The sequence below is a fragment of the Electrophorus electricus genome, chromosome 9 (genome assembly GCF_013358815.1).
Source record: "Electrophorus electricus isolate fEleEle1 chromosome 9, fEleEle1.pri, whole genome shotgun sequence".
Lineage (NCBI taxonomy): Eukaryota > Metazoa > Chordata > Actinopteri > Gymnotiformes > Gymnotidae > Electrophorus > Electrophorus electricus.
In genome coordinates, this window is record NC_049543.1 from 3860001 (window position 1) to 3886051 (window position 26051).

The 26051-nt window shown below is 45.2% G+C and overlaps 1 protein-coding gene across 1 annotated transcript in view; it reads left to right on the forward strand.

Annotated features, from left to right (window-relative positions):
• The window catches only part of setbp1 (SET binding protein 1), a 40659-nt gene extending 14832 nt beyond the window's left edge, over positions 1-25827 (forward strand). The window contains exons 3-4 of the mRNA XM_027006221.2: positions 16128-19446; positions 22770-25827. Of these exons, the coding sequence (XP_026862022.2) occupies positions 16128-19446; positions 22770-23278 (3828 nt within the window). The 3' untranslated portion in view covers positions 23279-25827. The remainder of the gene's footprint in view (positions 1-16127; positions 19447-22769) is intronic.
• The last annotated feature ends 224 nt before the right edge of the window (positions 25828-26051 follow it).

The following is a 26051-nucleotide window of genomic DNA, read 5'->3' on the forward strand; positions in this document are numbered from 1 at the left end:
CAATCTCAATGCTTCACACAAAAAGACACACACACACACACACAATAATTTACTCTTAGATGTATACAGTTCTATGACTGAAGGCTTCTGATGGCATACACACAGACCCTCAGTTTTAGGCATGCCAATGCCATGGGGAAAGTATATTCATATTTTCTTCTTAAATTTTAACAAAATGTCCAGGCATAAGCAGCAATTCGCAACTGGTCCATGTTCAATGTGCAAAAAGAAAGATGTCATCAAAACGGCCGTCACATTTCCGCTGCCTCAGTAATTCATGTTTTCGGCTTGATGTGTCCAGCCAGCTTTTCGTTGTGTAGTCAGAAATATCTGCGATTGTATCAGCAGATTTGGGGATGTTTCATGTTCCCGGGAATGAGCTCATGTGAGCGCTCGTAGCCCGTTGGTGGGAGGTTGCATTGAGCCGTGCTTGTTTGCGCTGCTGAAACCTCACATTGGCATGACTGCTATAAACTTCCACTAAGTGCTGCTGTGGGCCATCCCTCCGGTCTGTGTTGTGTTGGATTGTGTTGGTGTGGTGTAATCATGGCCAGGGTAATTCAAACAACTGTGTACGTGTGCACCATCTCAACTGTGGCGCTGCGTTAATAACGCAGCTCACAGGTTCACGAGCCTGTGGAGCACTGGAAAGAAACGGTCTCAAGCCAAGGCGTTTGAGGGAGTCTTAAACGTGGGAAGTGAAGACTAAGTATGCTTAGGAAACAGTGCACCTCTTGAATTGCACCTGAAGTTTCTACTGTAAAAAAAAAAGGTCCATAGTGAAGTTGTTGCTGTCTACATGGGGGAAGCGCAAATACCACTTGATGTGTTAATATTGCCCATGAGGAGTTCAAGTGAGCATGCTATGTCCGGTCAAATGGGAACCAGGGTCCTAACCTCCCTCCACTCAAGTGTCGAGGTCAGAAAGGCCTCGAGGTCTTCTGATGTCTCTGTGAAAGAGCCTGACATACATGAGCACACACTTTATTGTACACTGCACAATGGCCTCCATTGAACTGTTAGTTTACTCTGGCCTCCGAGAAGTACCCGGGCCCAGAAGGGAGCTGACGGTGGGACTACCTTGTTTATTATCTGTGCTTCATGGAGCAAAAAAAAGCCTGTTTGGCCAGAGCCTTCGCTAATACTGCACAGATGTCAAATTACAGTTTTTGGTACCAGAGAGATGGCTGAGGAATGTGGGAGGTTCACTGGATCGTGGAATGTGAAGTTGCTGGTATTTTCAGGAGCAGTGGATCTGCTGTGTTTCCACCCAGAACTCACGTCTCGTTTTCTCCTTCAGCGTGACAAATGGTGTTCAGCTCATTAGTGGCCAGGAAGGAAACAGTGCCTGTACCAGATGCAGCGCTTGAGTTGAAACACCGAAAAAAAGCCAGGTAGCCTACCACATAATAGAAACTTAATCAGCCAAAGCTGTCGTAAGTGATCCAGTCAGCAAGTGTTTCTTACTCCCGTGCTTGAGAAAGCTGTGATGTGAATGTGTATGTGAATTGCTTGTTTTCTAACACCCACAGCCACTCCTGTCTCCCTCACACTCCCACCTGAGGCCAGGGAGCCTGGGTGTAAGAGCACTTCAGACCCACAAAGCCACTGTACTCAAAAGCTCCACACACACTTTCATGCCGCTGGTGACTTAAGTCCCCTCCTCATGGTCTTGATCCTGTAATCTCCTAATGTCGGGCAGCTTACCAGGTTTCCCTTGTTGTACCCTGCAGCTGGGGGTCAGGAAACGACCACACTCAAAAGCCCCCTTGAGCTGAGTGAGGAAGGGTCCTCATAAACGTAGCTGCAGTGTTAACAGCCACTACAGACATCTTGATTTGGAAAGCAGCCAAAATATAAAGCCCGCTATGGAAATCATGTGAGAATCCCTCAGAGATGTTTCCAGGGTCCATTGATGTCTGTAGGCCCTTCTGCCGAGGAACCATGTATGTGTGCGAAACACTCTCAATTGATCACATGAGCGCCGACTGCTCGAAGACTGCAACTATACCTCATAGCTCTGCATCCTGACTCTCAAGATAGATTCTGAAAAACAAAACCGTGCCGGTATCCCAGGGTTGTCTCGCGAATGTGACCTTCAGTGGCTAATGGCTAGCTGTCACGTTGCTGCCATGGTAATCATTTCTAACAAGCCCCCACTGTGTTTTTGAGCATCCACTCCATCTTACAGAAATATGTGTCGATTCCAAGGTTGGAGCACTTTATTTCTTTCTGTCATTTCACGACAGAATCCGCTTGTGATAAATATATGGTTACTTAAGTACCTAGACTAGCTAAGCCTATTTCCATCACTTGTTCGGTGAAATTTGTTCGGAACAGTGACTTTGGCTTTCAAAATGAACTAAGTGGCCGGAATGGTGCAGCACCAGTGCCGAGGACCTGAACTTCCTCTCCGCTGCTTGTCAGATGGAGGTGAATGTTCTTGGTGGGAGTGCAGCTTGTTAATCTGCTGCGGGGTGAGTAGCGAAGGCGTGTGCGTTGTGGAAGTCTACTTCCTCCCCACAGTGCTGCCTGGAGGGCAGCTGTCTCTGCTAACCGCAGCCTCGCCTGGAGGGCAGCTGTCTCTGCTAACCGCAGCCTCGCCTGTGGAGCCTTTTAGCACAGGGCTTGAGGTGGAGGGCCGGGGGAGGCTCATGATTGTCGACAGCCTCTGGTGTGCTTGGCGGTTAGACTTTGTGGAGGTTTGTGAAACATCTAGGAAGAGTGGTCAGTAAGGAGAAAAAGCAGGTAAGGGCTGTTCTGCTTTTGTTTTTTGCTATAAAGCTTTAGTTTGTGCGGCGTGCTGGTCCCAGTACGGCCATGGCGGGCCCATGCGCTGCTCATTACAGCTCACGCTCATGTACAGCCACCGGAACTTCCGGAGCACACAATTTATAAGCTGTGAATAGTTTTACTGTACCACTTTTCACTTGGGAAGCCAAACCTACGCACTGGGACACATTGGAAATATAATGAATAAATGAGTGCCCTAGACAAGGCTGGATATCTGGTCACTGCGGATGCAAGTGGCGGTCACTGGAGCCATGTGGCATATTGACTTTCACTAGATCGCACTTCAAGCGCAATTGAGTTTGTCAGTGAAATGTGATAGGGCCCATCAGCTGTCTCCCGGAGATGCTCCCTGCCCCTGCTGCCGAGATGTCGGCAGACCCAGATACTTTTTCACCAAGCTCATCTCCATCTCGCTCCCCAAACGAGCTGCTATTGAAAAGCCAGTAATTAATTATTGTGCCAAACACAAAGGACGGTGCCATCCCAGGGGCGGGGACCGAGGGAGTTCTGTTACTTGAAATGAAAGCTACAGGTCACCTGAGGTAGTGCCAGCTAAAAGGCTGGAGCCACCACCTGAGGATCGCGATCTAACCCTTTTCCGAGAAACTTTTCTTACTGCTCTCAGGACTACTATAACCCCTGCCATATTGGACAAATGTAACCACTGATGCGTATTAATAAAGGAATTACTTTCTTAGTTGCCTTTGTTCAACAGCGTTGGCAAAAGAAACGTGGACGCTGAGAGTAAAATGTCTTGTTTATAAGGAACTGGCTGAACTGTAGCAGGCCTCTTGTCATGAAAATGATGCCACCAGCCTGGCACTAGTGGGAATCACTAGCTCCGGGCTTGTGGTAAATGAATACGTTCGCACGAGCTACTTAAAATGCGGGATATGTCCTCACAGATGAAGAATTACTCCCCAACCCTAAGAGAACAGAAGCGCTTGGCGGACAAATGGAGAGAATTGTGTTTGTGTTGGCAATTGTGTGGACCTGACACCAGGAGTGACCTCTAGGAGTATTCAGTGTCAGACCAATTGAAAGGATAAGACAGTGAGGGCCAGCTGATGCCGTGGCCCTCTTGAGCGGGCCAGAGCTGTGAAAGAGCTCCTTTTTTCTGTGGCCCGTAGTCCCCTCATGAGAAACTACTGCCGTGCCTGGGAACCTAGATCAGAGGACGTTGGCGCACAAAGTCGAGAGAAGTTATAATTCGCAAACCTGACAACAAAAACGGGGTGGTGTAGGACACAGCGTTACGATGTTACGATGCAAGGTCAACATGTGGACGTGTGATTCGCCTTTGGATATGATATCGTCTGTCTCACGAGCAAGCTCGGCCACACATGCTGAGACATACACACCCAAACACAGCACAGGAGCCATGAGCAGCCTTTTATCCATAGTTTTTTTTTCCGTTTTGGTAGGGGAATGGATAGTTTGGTCTGTCTTTGCAAATCCTGCAGTCTTTTTTCACTCCTCTTTTCACTATGATATGTGCTGCAGACTCTGTGGAATGCTACTTTACCATGACCTTTCACCCACACACTGAATGCAGTAGAGTGGGGGAGGGAGTGTGTGTGTGTGTGTGTGTGTGTGTGTGTGTGTGTGTGTGTGTGTGTGTGTGTGTGTGTGTGTGTGCACGCGCGTGCATGTTCGTCACTCTGTATGAGGTTAGGAGAAAAAGGGAGGCCATAAAGATCACGTGAACAGGTGAAAGTACAGTTAGCTGCTGGTCAGAACTTGCGCTACCACATCACACTTTTAAAGAAATACTCCACAGATATGGTCAGTATCTATAAGGCCAGTATCTTTGAAAGTCTTACAGTAAGCAAATTTGTGGATTTAGTCCTGGAATAGTCTGTGTGTGTTTGGATTCATCTGGAGTCTGTTAAAGAACACTTAGCATTTTTTTCCTGTGACCAAATATTGAAGGAATTCACGTTTGTATAATGTTGTGGTTAGTTTGGCAAAGCTGTAATTCATTATATTTTTAAACAGTTGGAAAGTAATTGCTTCACTCTTATCATCTAGTAATTACTTATGTTGCTTTTTGTTGTCAGTCCTAGATCTTGAACTCAAATAAAAAGTCACCAGTCCGTCAGACATTGGCCGGCATTGCAAAGTCAGTCCATCGGTTAGTAAATCTCTCAGGAGAGGAAGGAGGAGGGATGCGCTAATAAGACTTCTCCTCAAGGTCGCCCCTGTGAGTCAGCTGACGCTGGCTTCTTCAGCATGGAAGCGTTGTTTGCGAGGACCTCTTAGTCATTGTCTGAGGGCACTTAAACTGCGGCCAGGCGGATCGGGCATTGATCCGCCCGGGTGCTGGCGCTCAGAGCCGCTCTTCCCAACAGTCATGGTTGTTGATTCAATCATGATGTGACTCTCTTTCACGGCCCTCGCACTCTGAACACTTAACGCACCATTTTGTTCTAGAGAAGTGGCTGCCCTTTGTGGGACCAAAACATTTTTAAAAAACCCAACAACAATGCACCCTCGTTTATTTTGTATTGGGTTCCTCCTCCATCACTAGTTTTAAGGGTATTCCAATGCACAGGTGCTTTCTTTCTCTTTTTTTTTCATTCCCTTTGTTGCTCACCATTCTTTATTGGGTTAGATCGATATCGAGGGGAAAAACAGCTGCCTCACAGCCAAACGTAGACCCTCACAGAGACGCCATTGTTCACGTCCAAGGATCGGGGCTGAGCGAAGCCTTTTATTGGTTTAAGCTATTGTGCCCGGGTTCCCTCCTCAGCTTTCCAGTTGCGCTGGCATTTGTCTGCCACGCCGGTGAGGACACATCGGTCAGGGTTCGTCCGCAAGATCGAACGGCTGGGGGGTTGGGGGTTTGCCGAACAGAGGAGCTACAAGACCGGGATAGACGGGCAGACAGCCACACTGCTTCCTTGTTTACGCCTTGTGCTTTGCGGTGCGTCGCTGAGTTATGACTATGACGATTTCACTCTGGTCTGCTAGCTGCCATTCGCCTGAGCTCTTAAATCACTGGAGCCTGCGACCGAGATAGTAGCTCGTGTTGGGGCGATTCTGAAAGGAGCCGGTGTTGATCGCTTACGCTGTCAGTTATGCTTAGATACAATAACAAGCACATGACAAATGTGGTCAAGGAGCAAGATGTTCTGTGAGCCTGCAAATGCCGCGTGACGTATGTCAGTACAGAGCCTGGATGCCACTTTATACGCTACTTACTTTATCAGTGAGGCTTATGTTAGTACTTGGAATATGGAGAGCTGCTTGCTGCTGTCATTAATAGCCAATCTGGGACTGCACAGTCCAGATTGACTAACCCATCAGCGGAGGGAGCCAGAGAGATCCATAGCATTGAGAACGTTTGAGTTTATTAATGAGGCATGAATCGTGAGAAGCCACGATCTCTGAGCAGGCTTTACACCACACTCACTTCAGGCCACTTCCTGCTTGTAAAAACAATCACTTTGCACACTCAGCGCTCAGTAGGTGCTGAGCTACGGTAGAGCTTTATGTATCTGGATAGACGCCTTCCGCAGATGAGCTAATAAAACACGACACCCCAGGGAGGACTTATCATGGTGATTATCTTTCACTCTGACCAAAATAGACCATTCTATCTATGCAGAGTACCCCCCCAATCCCCCCAAAACCAACTCATCGCAGTTTGGTAGCTTAAATTAGAATGAAAGGAATGAGAGTGGAAGATGGAAGGAGAATAGAGCATTGATGGTAAATTGCTTCCTGCAGTATTTCTGTAATGCCAGTGCGTTAATTACACAGAGCACTTGCCTTATGGTACTGCAAGTATTCCTCTAATACTTTTCCGGGGTTTTTTTGTTTGTTTTTGTTTTTTTTGTAATCCTGACATTTCGTCACCTGAAGTGTTTCCATAACGGTGAACCAGGACACCACACACTTGGGGTCTCGGTCTTTCTCGAAACGACCCCTTGGCCTGTGAACATGTGACACCGAGGACAGTGGTCTGCGCAGACAGGAACATGGGAGATGCCTGGCAGTAATTGTCAGTCAAATGCAGATCTCTCTGTTTTTTTGTTCTGACATCTTGAAAAACACAGAACAAGGTTTTCTTGTGGTCTTGTTAGAACAGTTTTCATAATATCCTAATACGTATATGTAAAACATTAATGTAAAATCTGAACATTAGTGGCTTGAATGAGCTGTTTCAGAGTTCCATAGCGGTCTGAACATTTTGATCCCTCTTCAAACATCTGCCTTGGTTAATTAACTGCACTGCCATTACAGACCAAGGTGAAATCACTAAATCACCAAGCCAAAGGTGTTATTAGCAGAAAATGGAGGTAATTTCACATACAAAGGAAACATAGACTTTCATTGTATGTGCTGCATTTATCAATCCTGTGGGTGGTTTTGAATAGAGGCTGTTTGCACTCATTTGGTGTAAATTGCCATTGGGAGCACTGCCACCAAAAAGTAATTATACTTATTCCCAGCCTTGTTCTTCATGGAGCTTACATCATGTCTCAGCTCCCATCAGTGTAAAGCTCCCCTTGATATCTCCTCCAATTGGCCATTTGATTCAGGCAGCTGATGTCTCTTCCCAGCATGCAGACCAGCGACTGCTTATTGGCGACAACTTTTGCGGGAGGCTGACAGCATTGGGTTCCGAGCCCAAGTTTCCATTTCCCCTTTTCCGCACACTCAGGAGATGCCATTCAAAAATGAACTTGTTAGAATGCCACAAGCCCCCAAGCCGCATGACGTCTCACTCCTCTGGGGCAGCCCCCTGAATGGCAGCAGACCCCGAGGAGCAACTGAATGGAATCCTGTGGGCCTGTGGAGGTGTGGTCCACTCAGTAGGCTCCCGGTCTGAGGGGCCAGCTACAGGCCCAGAACCACCATCCAGACACACATCAGGCCAGGCACACCTTATGAGGCCCCGGCTCGCTCCGTACTCAATGGGCCTCTTTATTCTCTCCAGGGCTCGTGGGAGGGGAGAATCTTGCAAGGGGTTGGAAGGAGGGGGAACTGAGAGCAAGTGGCTCGGGAATCGAGACCAGAGTTCCCCACTGCCACGCTGCCCCCACCCCTCCGGCTCTTATTGCAGGCCCCCTCCCCTAAGTGCTCCTTGCGGGGGAAGTGCAGACAAAGGCGTGTTAGTATTCATTTTGTTTGTTTGCTCTGGACCTGTCAGACCAGAGATCAGAGAGTGGAGCTCGCCACTCAATGGAACGCAAGGGGGTCCAGTTTGGTGGGGGTGGAAGGGTGTGTGCATGTGTGTCTGTGCGTGTAAGGGTGGGGGGCGGCCGAGCAGCGTTCCCACAGGGGAGGGTGGTCCTCCGCAGAAAAAGGGAAAGGAGGGATAAAGAGAAGGGGCCAGGGGCCAAGGCAAGGGGGCATGAGGGCAGGGCCAGGACTTGCTGGGGCAAAAAAGGGGGTAGGGGTGAGTGTTGCCAAGGGAGCTGTGTAAATCATATCAATCACTTTTGGATTTGGAGGGAATGTTATGAAAGAAAAGTAAGGTTTTTGGGGAAGCTTCTTTCTCTCTCTATCTCTCTCTCTCTATCACTCACTCACTCACTCACTCACCCAGTCTCTCTCTCTTTCTTTGTGCTGAGGCCTTCCTGGACATCTGCCCAGACCTATACACAGGGAAAAATGAAACACTCAAGCCACCAGGCATCTCGCCAAATAAAGAGCAGCAGAGAACTATTTGCAGTTTGTGTGTGTGTGTGTGTGTGTGTGTGTGTGTGTGTGTGTGTGTGTGTGTGTGTGTGTGTGTGTGTATGTGAGACATAAAGAAAGAGCGCAGAGAGACCTCTTAAAGCAGTAGATTTAAGTTTCTTTTTTCTAACAGAACGTCTCTGATTTCCAGCTTGGAACCACAGAGTCAATTAAATCCAAAGTTCCGCCTCTAAAACCAAACAAGAAGCCTGCCAAAAACTAAAGCCGAGAATGTGGTGTGTCATTTCAGATTTCGTTTGTAAATAAGATGGTTTCTCTCCACTAGCATTTTTTGGCATGCATAATTCTGCTGGAAGACTAGCCCTGTTCTTTTAAATTTTAACATTAGTAACACTTTGAACACTTTTTAACATCTGTAACACTTTGAACCTCCACAAAATCTACATTATTTCAAATTATAGTATCACATTCCACAATACTTTATCTGTAGCCTTCTGAGAACAGGCTGGGGGGGGGGGGGGTAATATGTGCATGTCTGCTGTCTGGAAGCTCAAGGTGGTTGATTTGCTACTTGCCCTTTTTCCTAGAGGGACTCACTCTGTCCAGCCTACCAGGGAAGAGAAGCCACTCTATGGTCTTCGTCCTGGGCTAACGGGTTGCTGTTTAGTGCTGTCCACTGAGCAGTTCTCTCTATGCAAAGCCTGCCCTCAGCCATTAGAACAACTAGAGCAAAACTGGTCTCAAATCAGCCAGAAAGGTCAGCTCCAAAGCCTGTGCAGGACTGCTGCTGTTAGAGCAGGCTTTTTAGTGAACCCATGCCCCCCCAAACTGCCCCACAAACACAGACACATGCACACACGCACAACCATGGTTGCGCACACCAGACTCGACATGACATTCCACAAACCCTGCCAAATGAGGCACTATGCTGTCTGAGGTAAAGGGGCTTAGGAAAAGTGATCAGTTGAAAACTGCCTAGCCTGGTAAGTGATTGGTTGACATAAGACAGTCTTTGGTATGTGAAAGGTCATGGACTATGTGTCACTGAGTGAGCTGTGACATCATGTGAAAGCAGCAGCACACATGTAAAATACAAAGGTCATTTTGCCTCTGCTTTGAAGGTCAGAATGGAATGTATGACTGTGCTAACCACCCAGTATCTAGAAATATCAGTTTTAATTTTTGACTTCCTCTTGTTCTAGAATAGAACAGATCATTTAGATAGCAAATAGTAAAAATACAGTGCAAAGTGCAACTACTTTTTAAAAAACCAGTGTGATGATGAATTCAATAATACAACAATAAATTTAATCATAGACATTTGATACAATGTGCTTAATCACTAGTAAATGTAGTATATTATTACCTTAGAGATAAGCGCTGTTACACAATTTGTCAACGCTAATAAACATCTTAAGTGTTTCGTCACCCATATATGTCACATATTACGAGAAGGTAACAAGATAAACATTACAGCTGGCGTTTCAATCCCAGCAAGTATTTATTACTTAAGCGTTGGACTTGGGCCCCTGCAAACTGGTGTGATTAGTGCAGGGGGAAATCGCGCTTTCACTTAGAACGTGCTGACTCGCTCCTCTCAAGGGTGATCATGACCCTGGTACCCCCCCGCCATTCCGAGCCCATTTCTGCATTTTAACTGCACTGCAGCGCATCGGATTTGTAGTACCTTTGTATTTTGCAGACCCCGGGATTCCGCCAGGGCCGTTTTGTGCTTGTGAGCGAGAATTTTGGCTGTGCCCAGCCAGGTCACCTCCGCCTAGCCTGGCTCGGTCAGGGAGATGAGCTGTGGCGCGCTGGGACGTCTGGGAAAACTAGCACCATTCTTTTGTGTGCTTTGAACAGTTGCCTTCACAGCAGGACCCATGGTACTCTAAGAACTCGATTGGCGGCTTGACCTGACGACCCGACCACAGAGATGCACTCTGATCCAACATGCGTGATAACGTTTGCAAACATCTGAGCATGGGAATTACAGTGTTGCTGTAGAAAATGCTCTAATGTAGGTTTACTCTAATGTAGGTTTTAGTTTTGTTTTCTTGTTTTGTTTTGTTTTGTTTTTTTGCAGTAGGGTTAGCGGGGAATCAGCAGGGATTTGTCTTTATTTGTACAAAATGCTGTGTGTGTGTGTGTGTGTGTGTGTGTGTGTGTGTGTGTGTGTGTGTGTGTGTGTGTGTGTGTGTGTGTGTGTCTGAGCCTGCGTATACATATGTATACGAGCATGTGTGCAAAATGAATGGATCTGATACTCTTTTGTTTGAACTGCACATAAAGCAAGGGATTGTGAAATAAACACAATTTACACAGTAGAATAAGGAATACATTCATCCTAAATACATTAGACTGAATATCTGATATCTTTGAATGAATATCTGATCTGTCTCTATTGGGGCTTACACCATGTAGTCAATGTCATCTCCACATATCACCCAGTCCACTTCTGCAAAGTTTCTTTATGATTTCCACTCAAACGCAAGTGGCATTACACACCATCCATAAGCTTGTGAAGGTGTTAAGGAGGCTATCGTTAAAGCACTGTGGCTGTTGGAACATGGCTTTATGCATATCTGCCTCTTCGCCACATGGCATCCTGGCATCTGAGCACAGCTATTTCCTTTCAAGCTCCATTCAAGCACCCAAATGCCACAAATGTTTTATTACCCGTGCACGTATTCATGCAGCCTCTCTGGTACAAATTGGGCCCTTCCATTTTGTTTGTGCCAGGCGCATTGTCGGAACATTGGCTTTACATCTCCTCGCCTCTCTGCTCTGATGGTTTTAATGGGCACGGGGACATGAGCTCACTCTTCATTTTTCTGTCTTCTGACAGCATTCGACCAGATGTGCCTCCATTCGAGAGAAGGGCTCTCTTTCTAGGCACGTGCCGTAACTGGAACGATCCATCGCGTGGGGAGGTGTCTGGTAGGCTGGGGTGTTGGGAGACGGGTTGGCGGGACGGTAGCAGGACGGACGGGCGCGGCGGGACGGCTTCCCGCAACGCGCCTTCAAAGCGGGCCGCCTGGGCGCGGTGTTTCTCCGGCCGTGCGTGTGCTCCAGCCCTGCCACTTCCTGCCCACCACCCGTTAATCACCAGGAGCAAACAGGATGGATGAGCTCGGGGGTCCTGGTGGGATGGCTCGTAATTAATTAGTGCCAACACCGGCAAAACACCCAGCATGAATGGAACTTTAAAGCCAATTGCAGTGATTACGGAGGCTAATAGTATTAGGAGCTGAATGAAGTGCAGCACAAGGCCTGGAGGTGGTGAACAATGAGAGTGTATTCGCTTTTAACCCTCCCTGTTTGACCCAGAAAGCAGGATTTCTCCAAACTGAAATAGCTGTTAATTGTTTTATTTGTCAAATAGATCACAGCTCATAATGTGATTAATAGCAGTAGTGAGTAACCTCAGCATTGTGCTGGAGTAGAAAAGAACAATAATGTTAGTTAATGCTTTTTATGTAAATAAGCTACCAGTGCTGGTGTTCTGGTTTTTCGCACAGTTATGATCAATGGCACAGTGAATTGCAGCAAAAGCATGTACTCTGTCCCAAACAAGGGAACACTCCTTCACTGATGAAAAGGATAACCTTCATATGACATATTTTAGACCCTCACAATGGCCAAATGGCTGCCAGATCTTCTTTAATACCTTTCAGACCTTTCAAGTTGCTGGACTTGTGTGCGAGTATGTTTTGTTACTCATATGGACGCAGTAAGGGGAAAGCCTTACTTGAAATACATTGAAACCAATTGCAACAGAAATCTGATCATGTTAGCTGCGAAAAGATTTCATTTCACATGATCATTCGATATAGAATTTTATTTGTAAAGGTCTTATCATCATTGCAGTCTCACATGATGGACCTAATTTTGTTGCATATACCAATGTAAAATGTCTCTGCAGTGGCACAGAAGTCAAAATTGATAATAATTAGGAAAAGCTTAATTTCAGATTCATTAGTGATGCAGCTGTATGCGTGGGAGATAAATGGGCATTTATCCAGAAGACATGGTGCAAATGTATTTTGGCTGTGCGAATGGGTTTGTAATTGATTTTTAATGCTGCTGTCTTCAGAAAGGGAGAAGCTGAAATGAGGTATGTTGGGATTTAAGGTGACAAGTCCACATGCAGGGGACTCGTTTTTGGATGTCTCTAGATATTACATTTTACACATTTATGCATTTTGTAGACACTCTTATTATTGCAGTGAGTGTTATTTGCACGCTGATCCAAGTCCTTTTAGCTATATGTGATGTTGTCGGGGCGCTAAAATGGATTAAAGTGAATGCCCTGGGAAACTGGAGATCGCACTGCCAGATCAGGTAATCGACATCGTATCTGGGTGGGGGTTGTCTTCATTTCAGCATCATATTACTGAAGGTCACTGGGCGGCTGTCATGTAACGGGCTATCAGACAAGCCAATACTGGCTTTCACCAGGGCACTCACTGGGCCTGTTACCAGACACTGTCTTACAACTGCCGTAATTCGACCAATTAGCTCTGTGGCTTTAAGGGACAGCGAGACATGGCCCATAAACGATGCTGCTCCACCGTCGTGGGTGTGGGGGCACGCGAAACATGGCTCCTGGTCGCATGCGCGTCAGTATCCACTGACCCGTGGTAGTGTGGCTCCCATGCTGGGCTGCCTGCTCTAGTGGGAACATCTCTGCCCTCCGTACCGTCTCTGCGGGTGTCCGAGAGAAGACTCGACTCAGCACAAGTTGTGTCATGAAAGCAGACTGCTGGACTGCTCATCTGTCAGTATTGAAGGCTCCCGGATAGGCGGGATTTTGAGGGAAAGGCACAACCATTTTTTGGCATGGCTATCAGCCAGCAATTGGCTCACTGCGTTTCTGGCTATTTCTGATGGCTCTGACTCATGGTATCCCTTGGTAACTAAACACACAAGAGGCCAATGAGGCTTTGGCTGTTCCCTCACCATGGTGGTGCAGGGGTGGGGGTTGTGGAGGAGTGGGGGGGGGGGGTAAAGAGAAGAACACAAACTGACAAGAAATGGAGGGAAGGGGTTGACGACAGAAAGCTGCAGCCGTGTGCCAAACCAAATTATCATGCGGGTGGAGTGACTATAATCTCTGCCGCCTTCTCTCTGTCTGTTTATCTACTCTGGGTCTGACTCGTCTCCCAGAGCTCTGGGCTTTGAGAGGCAGCCGGGCCGCCAGGATTTCAGAGCCTGTCGAGCCAAACTGCCCAGTGGCCCTGCCAGGGCTGCCGTTCTGTTTGCAGCAGATAGGAAGTCCTCGTTAAAGGATGCGCGAGTCATTTATGGCTGCCGTGATTTCTTACTACGCTGCTGGTGAGACATTGCATGTCAACAGTCTGACATAGTGTGCGACTGAGGGGGTGGGGGGGGGCTTATCACAGCCCCCCCTCCCCCGCCCCGCACCCACCCAAAAAAAACCAAAACAAAACAGTGCAGTGTCTCAACAGGCAACAGAAAATGTGTATGTGATTGTTTTTGATAAATAGGGCTTTTTAAATTTAATTCTCCAGGGTCTTTAATTCTCAGTCTGTGAGAGCTGCATGGTTTTGTTGTTTTGTTTTTTGTTTTTGGATTATTAATTTCCCCTCTGACACTTCTTCTCCTCAGCAGGCACTCTATCTGTGTGTCATATCAGTGTCAGTGTATAAATTAAAAGGATATTGTCGGTAAGGGGAAAGGAATAACATGGGTAGATAATAAGGATGACTGCAACTGGCTTTGAAAAATCTGTTGTGTTACCTCTCCTGTCACTCTCTTCACACTGATACAGTTTTAATGGAGTTTGAATAATAGGCCTGACATCTTCAGTGCGGAGGTTATGCAATTCCTCTGATGTTGCCGTGGAGACAGGGGAGGGAGGAATATAATGCCATTTAGGCAAATTAAAGGGCAGCCAAGAGACTTGGCACACTGCAGCCGAGACTGTATCCTGTGGGCCAGGAGAGACCGCAAATTCCTCCCAGGATTACAGGATTAAGAATTTGAAAGGTGATGCAGTTTCTCACAGATGAGGGAAATAAAAGGGACAAGCCTGGCAGAGGGGTGAACCACTGATAATGCGTGCTCCCCTTTAATTAAAAGCTACTGATTGAAAGATATTGGAGCGGATTAGTCTGTAGGATGACTTCTGAAAAAACACACATATACGCACATGTGCTTGCACACACACACACACACACACACACACACACACACACACACACTCAACCCCCCCCCCACATGTACCCATCTTTGGACAATTTCTCAAAGCATGCTGGGATATTTTATAATAACTGAGTGTGATTGCTCAGGCTGCATAGGGTAGATAAAAGTCTTGCCTGTGCTCTCTTGAGGGCGGGCGGGGGATGATGAGTTGCTATGTGCTGATTACAAATGTGAGGAAGGACAGAGAAAGTAGTTGCAGATAGTGCGAGAGGTTCACTACTCAGGAAATACGGTTTTCCGTAGGTTTCCAGATTAGCTGCCAAGTTGCCTGTGGTAATTTGACCTGTCAAAAGTAGCTGGTGTGGTAATTTCTTAAAAATCAGCAAAGGAAAGGCTATAAGCCATTACTCACGAGCATTCAAGTTTTGTGACTGCACCCAACCTACCTTGCATGGCACAAACAATGAAGGATACAGTTGTGTTTGAGTCCACTTTCTTTTCTTGTTTATATCGTTCAGCCCACTTCGTTCAGTCTTTTCATTTACTATGCAGGGGATTCAAACAAACCAGACTCCAGAATACTAAATGATCCTCTCGTGTTGTAATTTGAGTCATGGCACAAGCGACGATGCCAAAGATCTCAGCTCAGTGCACCTTCACTTTATGAAAGGCCCTTTGTGCCACTGTTTGTAGATGGAGACTGTAAGAGATACTTTTGGCTGGGAGTGTTTATTTTTAACTACCATCATTTTCATGCCTTTACAATTAACCAAAAATGTCTGGGATGTAAAAAAAACCCCAATTAAGTGTTCATTGTGAATGCACCTTTAAATGTGCAGAAAATGTTTGTTTGGCTGTGTTTCGAAGGGATACTGCGAAACTGTGAAAATAGTGGGGCTCCAGATGTTAGCTCATCTGTAACCACAGCACAAGCTGTCTCCATCTCAGCTGCAGCACAGTAAAATGGAAGTTGACCTGTTGAAAAACAAAACTGTGGTTAGACTTCATCACCGCCTGTAGCTGTTGGCTTAGAAAACAGGATGGCTTTACAGAACATATCCTCATATCAAGATGCTGATCTTGCAATACCTTATTTCTAACAGACCAAACCACAAAGTCTCAAAGGCTTGCACAACGGTGCACAGTGTTTATATGATTTTCTTTAGGTGTGCCCCACTAACTGGGAACTTGGCAGTAGTGCAGATGGTGTTATCAATAACAACATAAGAGTCCTCTGGTGATGATTTTGGCTCTCTGTATGAATATTTCTGCATAAGACCACTAAAAAGGTTACAATAAAGCAGACCAAAGTTTTGGTTGTTGGCACATTTTGGCTGTTAATGACTTCAAAATCTTTAGAAAATTAATTGTAAAATATTATATAATATGATATTCCCCAAATTCACATAAAGCTATATTCTGTAATTGTAGAGTTGCAGTCTGACATCAGCATAAAAAAGAATTGAAGTGATGGATGTTGTTATATACTAAATTGATTTTCCTCCCTTGTTTTTCAGACCTATGAAAGGCCTTACAGACTTGTGGCTCAAAATGAAAACAACATGATGGATGTCCTCGGGGAGAGCATGAGGCCAAAGTATGAATCCAAAAACAACGACATTCACCAACTAGATTGGACAAAGGCAGTATTAAGAGAGTCGGTGTCCCTAGGGGACCACGGGAGAGACCAAGAATCAAAACAAGAATCAACATATATTAACAAGAGCCTTCTGTCAGAGGTCAACACCCCCTTCTCAAAGACACAGGTTAAAAAGGTCACGGAGGGTTCATCTGGAAGTCTGTTTGCCTCAGGAATGACTTGTCCAGAGTCTGACTTGCAGGCTTCTTCTCCAGCTGATATAACAGTGAGTCCACCAGCAGACTCAAATTTGTTGATGCACTGCTCTCTCAGCAAAGAGAGGGACATGCAGGAGGTCACTGAGCAAGTCTTTGGGAACATCAAACGGAAGTATGGAAGGCGGGATACTATGAAGACTCTGACCACCCATAATGCAGATGTGCCACGGGCCAAAAAGACTGAGAGGCAAAGTGAGAAGCCAGTTCAAGACAATGCTAAAAATAAGCAACAGTATAACACTGACAAAAGTGAGACTCAAAGAGAAGAGGCAGAAAAATCAATGAAGAAGTCAGAGGATGAGACCAAAACAATGGCATGCTGTGTTCCACATCACACAGGGGAACCTAAAAACAGAAAAAAGAAAAATAGAAGATTAACTGAGGATAATGCCTCTTTGGAGGACACAGACGCTAAACAGACAGTGGAAATGAAAGACAAGCCTGATCAGGGTGCTGCGAAACCTAAAGTGTCAAACAAAATGGATTTAAGTACCACAAAGCAATTTGGAGTGGATTCACGGAAGCTGGGGGAAGCTGAGAGTGTGGCAGCACTGGTGACAGTGGAGGTGTCTGAGAATAGGCAGCGGAATAATCCAGTTGGGAGACCACGATCAATGATTGATCCAGAGAAGCAACCAGATGGGAGGCAATCAAAGGTCAAGGATAGATGGTCTTATTTGAAATCCAAGAGCTCTGCTCCCAATAAAGAAATTAATCCAGTGATGCCTATCGAAGAGCCACCCTCTGCTTTTCCTATCACGCCATCAAGCCCACTATACACCAACACAAATAGTCTGACAGTCATCACGCCCATGAAGAAGAAAAGGGGAAGACCTAAAAAACAACCCCTGCTTACGGTGGAGACAATTCATGAAGGAACCGCAACCAGTCCCGTTAGTCCTATCGCCCAAGACCCGTCGAGCACTTCAAAGAGGAGGAGGAAGAAGCATAATTTGTCAAAACTGGTGCAGTTGGCCTTAAATAAAACCCCTACTGCACAACAGTTGAAACTCAAGAAAACAGGCCATGTCACTGGCCTTAAAAAAAGAACAGACAGGAAAATGAAACTGGTGAAAATGCAAAGCATTTTGAATGAACTTTTGTCTTCTTCCAGTGCTGGCAATCTGTCCCTGAAGTCTAACGTTCCAGTTTCCAGTGCTGTGTCAACAATTGAGGCCCGTCTCGGCAGGCAAATCAACGTCAGCAAGCGTGGGACTATTTACATAGGCAAAAAACGAGGAAGGAAGCCCAGAGTGGAGCTGCAGGCCCACCAAGATGAGCACAAAGCAAGTGATGAGCACTTGTTGCCTGTTTCAAGTCAGTTTGAGAACCTTCTAGTGCCTTCTAATCCATCATCCACAACCAAAATGCCTTCTCCCAGGGTCCTGCAGTGTCTTTCTGCTCAATCCTTAGCAGGTGGAATGGCTCACCATGCAACCATGGAAACCAGCCAGCACGACCTGAAGACCATGCCAAATCTACAGCCTATTAGTGCATTGCCCACAAAAACTCAGAAGGGCTTGCTCAGTAGTAACTGGAAGCTCTCTCCTCCAAGACTTATGGCCAACTCGCCATCTCATCTGTCAGAAGTGGCATCCATCAAAGAGGTCACCCTGTCTCCAGTAAGTGAGTCCCACAGTGAAGAGACAATCCCAAGTGACAGTGGAATTGGCACTGACAATAACAGCACATCAGACCAGGCTGAGAAGGGTCCAGCGTCTCGCAGGAGGTACTCCTTTGATCTCTGCAGTTTTGAGGCTGTAGAGGCTGCCGCACTGGAAGCCATGAGTAAAGCAACCAGAGGGCACTATCAGAAACATGCATCGACAGCTGCTATGGAAAACTTCCTCACTCAAGAGAGCCTTAAGAAACAGAAACATCGGCGCAAGCGGAAGAGTATCCCTAATCGGGATGACCTTCAATTCCTGGCTGACCTCGAGGAGCTCATTAGCAAGTTCCAGGTCTTCCGAATCTCCCACCGCAGCTACAAGTTTTACCATGAAAACGCTTACCCTAGCATTTTCCGCCTCAACTTTGACCACTACTACCCAGTGCCCTGCTACCCCTATGAGCCTGTACACTATCTTCGCAGGAGTTCCGAAAAGTCAAAGAGGAGGCGTGGCAGGCCTGCCAAATCAAATGAGCCAATAACAAAGATGCCTTTCATTCAAGGGTTTGGCTACCCAGTGCCCGGTGGCAACTACTATGCACCCTACGCGATGCCTTACACATCCATGCCTCTTGCCACAAGTATGATGAACATGGGCTATTTTGGGCAGTATCCCCCTCCTTTGTATCTGTCCCATGCACTCGGATCTTCAGGCTCTCATCTCATGCGCCCACCGGTCCCTCCACCAAAGTTCCACTCCAGCGGGCTGTCCGGCCTCTCTGCAGCCAGTCGACATAGGATGAAGAGCATTCCCCGCGAGGTGCCCTCTCCAAGGATGGGTGACGTCCATCACCCGTCAAGCAGCTGTTTGGCGAGCATGTGTCTTCACAAACGCAAACACAAGCATAAGCACAAGCATAAGGAGGACCAGCTCCCAGTACCACAGAGGGAGGACCTGGGGGGCCTCTTCAGCGGTGCCCTGCCTCTGTCTAAGATGAAGGACAAACAACGGACCCAGCAAAGCACAGACGCTCCATCCAAGACCTCCCGGAACTACTTCGAAGTAGACACACTCTCTTCGCTGTCCTTATCAGACTCGCAGCACTATAAACGTGGTCGGGGGGAGCCGATGAACAACTTCCTGAACATCTGCACAAGGCAACCGCACGAAAGGCCGCAGGCCGGTCAGGACCGGCCGCTGGACTTCAAGGGGCAGCTCCCGAGAGAGGAGGGCGTCGGAATACGTGGCAGGAGGTGCAGCTTGGAGGATTTTGCAACATATAGCGAGCGAAGTGTGGCAACTTTCCAGAGTGACAGAGAAGAGCGGGCAAAACAACGGGTGTATCCGCACAGCAGCACAGCCATATCAGGTCAGAAAATCTTACGTTACATTAGGCATGAAAAAACAGTCAAATATGTGAAGTGCAGAAGATTACTTGGAGTGAAGAAGGCAGTCTTTTGTTGGGTCTCAGAAAATGGTGTTCTGCCCTGTTCTGCAAAATGACAAGCAAACATGTTCACCTGAACATTTTTCTGTACTCAGGACATCTGACTAGGCAAGTGTAATGCGTGGATGGAGACAACCATAATTCACAAATTTCTCCTTCCTCCCTTTTCACCTCCATTGCTTGCCAATGGTTTTCTTAGAGATATATTATTCACACATTTTGATTTATTTTCTACTGACATGCAATAAAAAAAAAACCCTCTCCCCATGTTAAAAGAGCTGGCCAGCAGCCAGTGGTTTAATGAATCCAGCCTACTCCAGTGGAGGGAAATTGCAAGCCCAAGGCTCAGTTAGATTACATTTTTTCTCCTTGGGGAAAAGAGGAGGATGAGTCACATACTGCCTAACCCATACTTCCATCCACCTCTATGAATTAATGCTATGCTTCAAAGATCCTGGATGTCATAGTTAAATAGAGCAGCGTGATACACACCATATTCAAGGTTACATGTGCTTTGGTTTTAAAGTGTGTTTTAGGGAATGTATGTTTTGACAGAATAACTAATTATACCATCTTATTATACCTTTTTGGTCATGGTATGATGTGTCTCTAAATGTGTCACACCAAGTGAAGCCTGACAGTTTTTTTAATACATAAATTTATGCATTAGATCAATAGTAATTTACAATTAATTAGATCTGGTTACCACAACTTTCTTGCAAAATTTCTTAGGAACGCTGCTGTGCATTTTGACTAGGGTGCATTTACATTCATGTTTTTAAATCTAGATCATAATATTGAATGAATGTTGTCCAGTTGTGGTATCCCAATACAAAAGTATTCTCATTAGGCTTGAGTAAAGAGGTAATGCTCATATTTCTAGTAATATTTATTACCAGTAGTATATTTACTGCTTGATACCTTGATAAGCAAAACACCAGAAATGTAGTCACATACAAATACAACTCATGAAGTGTAGTGGTGTTGATAGCTAGAGATTACGCAAAGGAAGGTAACTAGATGTAGAAGTATAAACATTTCTGTGAGAAATATGAGCCTTTGGCAAGCTGTTGAAAGAAACATTGCCCAGCATCACACTACACTGTGCACATATGGTGTGCATTGAGCTGTTGATGGGGCACTCAGTGTAAAGATCTTTCAGTACACTAAGCCCTCTTGAGCTAGGGCCTGCTTGCCATTTTAACTTTATGCCTCCGATTTCCTTGGACAGAAATTAGGACTGTGCTAAGCAATTTCTAACAAGGCTTTATGTACGTGCGGCTGCGCAATACATTTTTATACCAAGCTTATTTTCTAAGTCTGTTTATTACATAGATTTCTTAGAAACACTGTTTACTGCTGTGAATAGCTTTCTAATTCACTGTAGGCCAGACGTTCACTCAACGTTGCAGCTAAATGTTCCTCTTACTAGTGGAAAACAGCAAATGCTCTTCCAGGAAAAGTGCTCTTTCGGCTTTACACGACTTGTTTCTTTTTTAAATACACTTTTTATGTAACCATTTTGAAGTGTTTACCTTCAAACAGTGAAATTTTGTTACCGTGGTGATGGGAAGTGGGCCTCCACCAGTGTATGGAGATTGGAGCTGTGGGGACAGAGGCAAGGCGAAGCCATAAATTGGTCCCTCTAATGAAAACAGCATGTGCAGGATGCAGGTAGAGGTTTCTGGGGATAAATGAGTTGCGACGCGTCCTTTGAAAACGAATGTCTTCCCCCCATAGCCCCCCTTTTTCCCCTTGCTCTCATGATTTGTTGGCAGTCGGAGAGTCTCGACTCGGAGGTTCTCAGTGATACACCAGGGCCAGAGTTAAGAGGGAGGCGCTTGCTGTTTGGACTGGCCTGCATATTACGTTATTGAAACCAAATGAGTGGCTGCTGCAAAATGATTTAGTGGCCCAGAAAAAAACAAACAAACAAAAAAAAAATGTTCAGATGATTTTGCATTTTGTTTTTATCTAGGCTTTAAGACATTTTTATCAATCATATTTGAACATAATGTAAGATAAGTTAGTAAATGTTTTGTCTAAACAGACAGAGGAGCTGCGTTATACTATTTTTTAAGTATTTCTCCTAAATCAAGGAAATTAAGTTGAATAACCCCGACGTTATTAGGTGAAGATAAGGTAAATATTGCTTTGCTGCATTTTTCAGCATTGCGCTTTGATTTCTGCACTTTGCACTTTTTTTTTTAAAGTATACAGCTGATCTGTCTGCTTGCTCCACAGGGAGAGATTGAAGAAGAAATAGATTGCTCTCAGTCTCAGTCCAGCAAAGCGTACTGCTAGTAAAATATCTTCCACAATCTTCTTATTTGTTTTCTCGGATACCCAACCAGATGGAGTGGCAATCAGTGAGAAGGAGAAAGAAAATGAGCGAGTTCTCCAGAGACAGGAGGGGTGCAGGAGAGAATGTTTTGATGCGGAACACACGTTTTTAGGCAGCTTTAGGCTGTCTGAACTCATTTCAGACACGGCTGCCAGAAGCCCAACATTTCCTCTGCTCCGGGCTTCCTTCCAGCTCTCTGACGCGGAGTGGAGGCAGTAAATTAATCACTGATGTATCTGAAGCCCTGCGGTTTATTACTCACATTTCCAGAGCCGTCCCTTCAACACGGAGGTGAATGCCGTCTGCATGCACGGGACGCAGATAACGGGGACGGTTCCACGTGCACTAATTAAACGCATGGATGTAGTTATGCATGAGTCAAGTGTTAAGTGCTCTGTAGCGCCATAATTCTTTCTTCTCTCGGGACGTTATTTGAGTGCGTCTTTGACTCCGCTCATTTAGATAGGAGCCAGTAATGAAATGGTAGTTTGAAGGCTTGTCGTGCTGTGATATATAGCTGTGCAGATCAGTTCAGTCTCAAATACACAGCGGTTATTTAGACATGTGCCAATGCAGATTACAGCATTGACACATTTAAATGTAGCGTCATTAAACACAGGATCAGACTTTGCCTGGTTCAGCCTGCCTGGATATGGATCACTTTTTTGTTTGTACATGTGACTCATTTGTGATTGTCGAGTTTGCTTTATAAATAATGCTCTTGCAAAGCAAAATCAAACAAGTATCAGTTGGTTTCATCTATTGACTAATTGGCTGTCAAAATATGTAGTATGTGAGCTTCTGCTCCTTCTCTTCTTACTCCATTTGACAATGCATTCCATCACCATTTTATGGTTCTTAATCATCATAACACTGTTTCTGTTGTGCTTGTCTTAAACAGATCTGGGCTCTTGCAAGAAGATGTACAAGCGAAAGGAGCTAGAGGACATGCAGTGTGATGTGAGGAGGAGGCACACCTTCTCCAAGATCCTCACCAGCAAGCGAAGCCTGGAGCATGTCAACAAGATCCTCAGGGTGAAGCGTCTCCAGCGGCAGGCCAAGACAGGCAACAATGTGGTGAAGCGGCGGCGCGGGCGTCCCCGGAAGCAGCCGCTCCCCTCGGACGAGGGCTTCCTGGCCCAGATGCCCGTGCTGGAAAAATGTGTGGACCTTCCCAGCAATCGGAGCCTCCAGGGCAGCCTAGTGCCCGCCCAGCTGGAGTTCTCCAACCACGACTCCATCACAGACGCCATCGAGGCAGTGGTGCACCAGGCCCGGGTGCAGCCTAAGCTACACACCCTGCAGGAAGGCAAACCCTGGCCCAAAGGTCAACCGGAGAGCCAGCAAGAGCGACCGGCACGGAGGGCCAGAGGGGCCCGGAGAGAGGAGCCAGCTCTGGTGTCTCATTAGAGATATTCAGAACAGTGCACTGTGAGTTCGACTTGCACTCCCAGTTTGGATCTCGTCTTGTCTTTGAGTTCACTCAGTTCGAGTTGGACAGCCGAACTACTCTTCATGGGCATTCTCTGAATATTCTGATAATGACTGTGGTCAAAGTGCCCCGGTTTCATTGTGCATATGCCATCACTGAAATATTTTATTTTCCCCTCATGGATACATTGTTGTATTGAGCTTTTCCTCTTTTTCAAAGCCCATAACTCAAAGGATTTTGATACTGTGGCTCCAGCCATAATCTTACCAGCAAGCGTAAATGACCTTTTAACACGGTACTGGGCACTTTGGAAGTTTCTCTGTCCTTTTATTTCAGTCAAGTCAAAGCACAGTACTTAGGAAAAAGACCAGTGGAATAAAATTGGTCAACAATAGCATGTAAAAACACACAGTCACACATACACACATACACGCACACAAACACACACACACACACACATACACACACACACACACACACACACACACACACACACGCTTGCCTGCGCTCAGGTTTGTTCCGGGCATGAACTAACGGCAATACCTTTGAATGAGACCCTTCTAAAAACTGTCTTTGATGGCTCTAGTTTGATTGTACATAGGAACATATTCTACAAACATTTCAAAGTGAAAGTATTTTAGATTTACTCGTACTGTCGTCATATCAAATAGGAACTGTACAATATTCAAATAATGTTTTAACCAAATACTAGAAATAAATGTGACATTCAAAAGCTCATGTTCAAACAAAAAAAAAAAAACCATACAGTATTTATTAGTCAAATCATAACGAAGTGGGTGCATCACAGATTGAAGGATTGTATTAGACATCAGACAGCATGTAAAGTCAAATCTTCAAAAACATTAGCTAGACATTATACTCCATTCATCATGTAAAATTCTCTTCTTGCATTTAAAACCAACACAGCACTTACTCCAGTCTTTTTATCCTTATAGATTGGTCTACGTATTACATAATGTCACAGTGAATATTTTTGTTTGAATATCCAACAGTATCTGATAAATATTTTAGTAATATCAATTAAAAGGAGTGATTTCTCAGTCAGTTGCTTGAAAGATACTGAGTAACTGAATTGCCTTTCCCAGAGTCTATTTGCAAACGTGCCTGCACTTACTAATAAAGTAATAATAGTATGATAATATACCTGTCAGTATTAGATGTCCACACAACCAAAGCTTCAGTCAAGTTGTATTTCACATTGTAGGTGGATTTTGGTTTAGGTGCTTGTAAATGGCATAAAAGATGGAATGTGTGGATTAGTGATATAGAACTTAATACTGCATACAGTGCAGAAAGCTGCACATGTAAATGTTGGGGATTTTCCTCAAGATTAGCATCTGAAACCAGGCTTAAATGTAGTACAGTTGTTCTGAGCTGTTTTAGAAATGTCTGCTCAGCTGGTTGTAATGCAGAAAGCTCTCCATTTGTGGTTTATTTCTCAGTTGTTTCATATATGTGCCTTATGTTTATTAATAAGTCCATAACATTTCAGGTACAGGGAACTATGAATGGCAAGACGTCATGTTTAATGTATACATACAATATATACATAATATAATACATATACATATGTTGTCATGAATGTACATATGCCTGCTGTATCTCCTGGTCAGTAGATCTGTCATATTTAGTTGCGCAACAATCTGGAACCAGCAGATCCCATTGGTCTCTTTAAAAAGGATCTGCTCCTGAGGTTGTTTTCGGACTTGAGGTAACAGTATTACTTAGAATCAGACTCACTAAAATCCTTTACCCTCTGAGGGATCTGTGTGAAAAACAACAAATCTCACATCTAGCAAACAAGACCAAACTGTGCTTGTGACAATTCAAACAAAACCACCTATATGGTATGTCCAAACACACTCTATAGCACCACATAAGGGTTATTATGACATGTATATCCTTATTTACTATGCATCAGGTTATACCTGCAAATTGACACACATGTAATGACTTTGTAAGAGTGACTTTTGTAAGATTTCTCTCTTGGTTCGGTCCATTTGACAAAGTGGTCTTATTGAACATTTAAAACGAAAGGATCAAATGTAATAATCTGTAATCTTTATTATTATTATTATTATTATTATTATTATTATTATTGGTTTTGTTTTGTTTTTCGGTTGTTTTGTTTGCAAATAAGTGACTATCATTTCTTTGCAATTCCTGTAGCCGCAGTGGGCAGAATAATCAGCCCCCCGGCAGTTCAGCCTTAATCATTATGTCCAGAAAACAAAGTGACCCCTGTAAATAGCAGAACTCCTTATCTGTTCATGAACACCTGACCATGTGCACTAACTGTGCTCATTCTACTTGGAACTGCCTAAGAATCCCGTCGGAACGCGGAACAGACCGTAGCCCACAGCCTTAGTCTGCGTGGCTTATCCTTGTGTAAGAATATTGTCAGATTGAGACTTATTGGTGCACTAGAGCCAGGAGAAATCATCTGTATTTGCTGGCAGCTTTTTCCCTTTGCCTGTGGCACTGAATCGGACATGTCTCCATTTAGGCCTGGCACTGCGTGCCACCTGGAGACACTGCCAAAAATAAAGACATCGATTACTCAGCGTCACAACCACCGGGAATGGAAAGAAATGATCATATAGTTGAAACCAAATTGTATACAAGTAGCAGTATTCCTAAGGTACCATAGGTCCCACATTTATCAGAGGACAGGGGTTAATAACAAGGTGTATGGCAGCTCATATCTTTGGCTTCTGATGTTTAGAAAAC